General features: G+C 32.5%; 1 protein-coding gene across 1 annotated transcript in view; it reads right to left on the bottom strand.

Moving 5' to 3' along the window:
* The window catches only part of LOC115887879 (protein TANC1-like), a gene marked incomplete at its 5' end in the record, with an annotated part of 24,150 nt that extends 21,484 nt beyond the window's left edge, over nucleotides 1–2,666 (bottom strand). Inside the window, one exon of the mRNA XM_030907400.1 lies at nucleotides 2,475–2,666. Coding sequence (XP_030763260.1) covers nucleotides 2,475–2,666 — 192 coding nt within the window. The remainder of the gene's footprint in view (nucleotides 1–2,474) is intronic.
* Between the last annotated feature and the right edge of the window lie 1,660 nt (nucleotides 2,667–4,326).

Consider the following 4,326-nt stretch of genomic DNA (forward strand, 5'->3'; position numbering starts at 1 on the left):
TAATCCCTAAAGTAACGTCCAATTATATTTTGTTGTATTTTATGTTCATATTTATAACCTAATTTACGTATCTCTATTTATGTCCGTAAATACAACCCATTAAGTAGCATTTGCGACCTAATGAACATCATGAACATAACCTAATAAAAAGTTTTTGTAAACAAACTTAAATTTTTTATTGTGTCTAAAAAAACACTAAAAAGGCATTTAGACATTCATCTACATTTTACAGAAAGAGGTAGAGGCTTTTGCAAAATAATAATAGTAGTAGTGATGTCTTGCCTCCACCCGTAAATGCTTTTTATCCGGAAGAGATGCTGTATTACACTGGTGCATTTTAATTTCATTTTTTAGCTTAGGATACCAGCAGACCCCATCTTCCTCCGACATGTGAGGTTAGGCTTAAAAAAGTGGCTGACCATTTTTTTAACGAGAAAACAAAAACTAAAATATAGTTGCACAAATACACAAATCACTGATACGCAAAACGCAAAGTGAGGTTACGTGGCGTACGTTGGAATTATATACGTCATAATACGATTGCCGGTCGTCCGGTTTGATGACTTCGGTCGTGTGAGACGACTAATGTTGGAGAGCCAGTCGGAATTGGTATATTGGTAGTTCATATTAAGTCGGACACAGAAATCCGCCATTCTTAACACGTATCCGATTGGCAGCCATTTTAAAATCTTTTTTTGTTTTTAAAATTTATATTCACATTTCGATTTCTAGTAGAATAATATTGATAAGGTTGAGTTTGGGGGGAACCACAGTACAGTTTTATGATTAAACCAGCTAGAAAATTAAAAAAATATTTTGCGAGTTACCTACTTTTTTATAGATATTTTTATTTCATAAATCTACCTAATTTTGAAGGCGCTCGTTGTTTTCCGGAGCATTTTAATCAGATATATCAAGAAAGTGACTTTCGTTGACAAAACTGATGTTTGGATTAATGATTCAGAATTATTATAATATGAAATTAGATAGGCACTTATAGTTATATTCGAGGAGTGATTATGAATCAATTTGTAATTAGGTAGTTTGGTTAGGTTTTTATGTATTCTTGGTAGCGAATATGAAACCAAACGTAACGTAAGTGCTTAGCGACGAATTTTAAGTAACTAAAATCGGCATTTAAACAGTACATTTGGATGAGTATTTTGATGGGACATTAAAAGAGAAAAAATATACATTTCCGCCGTTTTTTACACAAAAAGGTCTCTTGGTATAAGCGGTATGAGAAACAGTTCTCAAGATGCTTGCTTCATCCACGTTACCGTAGATGGAGCTAAGAAGATAGATATCTCAAGATATTTGGAATCGAATAAATTAATATACAGGGTGGTCCGGAACCTTCAGCAGCATATTCCGCAGATAAAAATAAGTAAAAAAGTTCGTATAAATGTATGTCCTAAGATGCTTAGTTTCAGAGATACAGGGTGTAGAAGTTTCATTTTTATTTCGATTTTTTCTAAATAATTTCTAAAATAACGTCAATATTTGGATGAAAATTGGGGTCTGGGAGTTTTTTGACATGAGAAATTTGATTTTGATGTCAATATGACTCCTACTAGTAGAGGGCGCCACCTACATGTGTTTTAACTGTTTTGAAGCGTAATAACTTTTTGTCCATACCTGTATAAAACTACCGAGTGAAAGAATATACATCTCTGTGTCTTTTTACGTAAAAAATATCTCTTTGTAAAAATCGCTACGAGCAACCGTTCTTAAGATATTTAGAATGGAAATAGTCAATACATGTCATTATTGACGAAAAAAAACACACGTTGAGTATAACTGAATGTTGAAATAAACACGTTATTTCACTGAAACAATAAATTTGGGAAATTTTAATTTTTTTAAATTAATCATAAATTTTTCTGCAAAAAACGATGGTAAAACAGTTTCTGTTGAACTTTTGGCACAAAAGCATTTCAAATTTATGATTTCAGTCTAATAACTATTTAGTCAGCATGTTTAATTTATGTTAATGATGACAGGCATTGATAATTTCGATTCCAACTATCTCGAAAACGATTACTCGTAGCGATTTTTACCAAGAGACCTTTTTCACGTAAAAAACGTGGTGAATGTATATTTTTTTACTTAGCAGTTTTAAACAGGTACGGACAAAAAGTTATTACTCTTCAAACCAGTTAAAAATATGTAGGTGGCGCCCTCTACTAATGGTGGCGCCCTCTACTAAAGTCATATTGACATCAAAATCAAATTTCTCATGTCAAAAAACTCCGCACCAGAAATTATATGGAAAAAATCGAAACAAAAATGAAACTTCTACACCATGTATCTCCAGAACTCAGCATTTTAGGACATACATTTATACGAACTTTATTACTTATTTTTATCTGCAGAATATGCTGCCGAAGTTTTCGGAATACAGTTCAGACCACCCTGTATATTCGAATGCATAATATAATATAAAGTTTAGTTTAAAATATAGATTCCTTTACCTGAATTAGAGATAGAGCCATTGAGGGAACATAAAGGACACGCTTCGTTGGTGAACATACAGGAGTAACATCTTTCGTGGCCGCAGTTATCGATAAGTCTACGTTTTTTACCCTTGTCGAAGGGCATTTCACAGCTAGGGCACGTGCCTGTCGTGTTCTCGGCGTCGAGTAACCTCCTAATAGCTGCCAGATCTGCAAATAAAAAAAAACGCTTTAATATATAAGTTATAAGTCTTACTTCTACTAAACTAGTGCCTATCTATATTTCATATAAAAAAAACTTTTCAATATAAATAGTATATAGACATATAACACTGGATTTTTCACACATACGTTTCTTGAAAGTTTTTTAGATAGAATTTAGATGTAAATCTGAATGAACTTATCCTAAAATGTTAAACGTTTTTTTTTGGTTACGCAAATTTGTTAACAACTATGATCTATGTTCCACATGGATTCTAATGCAGTAACATTTAACAAAAATAATAACTGGCTTATTTTTTGACTTAGGTAAATTTACATGTACTGCCAAAATATAATTTTATTGTCACGCGATTGTCAATGACTGTGAAGAAGTCTGTCATATAATTATAGTCGATTGCGATAGTAGACTACAAAGAAAATGTACATGTAATTCCAACAGTGTCCAACCTCTCACCCTTTGTCCTGAATCATTATGTTTGCATGGCCATAAAACAATAGGTGGTCAACAAATCTCTAGAATAATTGAAAAATTAATTAGAACAGAGACAGATGAAAAAAAAGTCTATAGTAAAACGTTCGCAAACATTTACGGCAGACTTGATAAGCAAAGACAGGAAGACTATCAAAACGGAAATGTGATTACTGACATGACATTGCAAGCTCAATAGGCATCTAGAGCTGATGGGATTGACGAACCTGAGTAATTGACAAAGAGCTATATGGGGGGTCCAGTCTCCAAACTGTTAAACTTTTTGAAAAGCATCGACTAGAGAATGCAATCTAGAGATGAGAAGAAAACCGCAATAGATCTGAAAAGGTTGCAGAGGAATAGGCAATAGTCACCTTAAAAATCTAATCGATATTGTCTACAAACAAATTCATGATGCAGTACTAATGTAATTTAATAAATGTAATGTAATTTTTAAACATTTAAAATGATTTCAGTTATTCCAGCATTATCTGACATTTCATGAAAATGTCCTCAGCGAGGAGTCCTCACTACCCAGAATACGATGCAATTTAAATCTATAATCTTGTCAATTTAATTTTATGCTTATAATAATTCATAATTATGTAAATTTTCAGCGGTTTAAATTAATTTTAATGTGACGCTATTTCGTACGAAATTTATATTTAATTGCGACCATTACACACCGCATGGGTGCGTAGTGAAAACACCTATAAACCTCAAACTTTCGTTTGCCTCTTTTGTATATTATTTATATATAATACAAGCATATCTACTAAATTTTAGAAAAACAAGGAATATAATCGTCGGTAGTTATGCCAATACGACAATAATTAGAATGATCATCGACGGATTCAGTACTGGGAGAATTTTCAGGAACTTGGAACACAAACAGTGTAGCATTTTTTATTTCCTTTAATAAAATTGAATTTAAAAATCTATTTTTATTTAAATTTCTTAGTATTGGCGCCATCTATTTGCTAGATGCCAAAGGTACCAAACTCCATTTGTTACAGGTCACTTGTTTCGATATTTAATTTTTATTAGCGCATCTATTCGCTAGATGTCAAACTTCATTTCTTACAGTTTACTTGTCTTGTTTATTAGCGCCATCTATTCGCTATATGCCAAACTTCCTTAATTGCATTACACTTGTCCCAATCTCACGTCGCTGTGGTT

Source organism: Sitophilus oryzae, unplaced genomic scaffold (genome assembly GCF_002938485.1).
Source record: "Sitophilus oryzae breed Bouriz unplaced genomic scaffold, Soryzae_2.0 scaffold_657_pilon_pilon, whole genome shotgun sequence".
In the NCBI taxonomy this organism is placed as follows: domain Eukaryota; kingdom Metazoa; phylum Arthropoda; class Insecta; order Coleoptera; family Curculionidae; genus Sitophilus; species Sitophilus oryzae.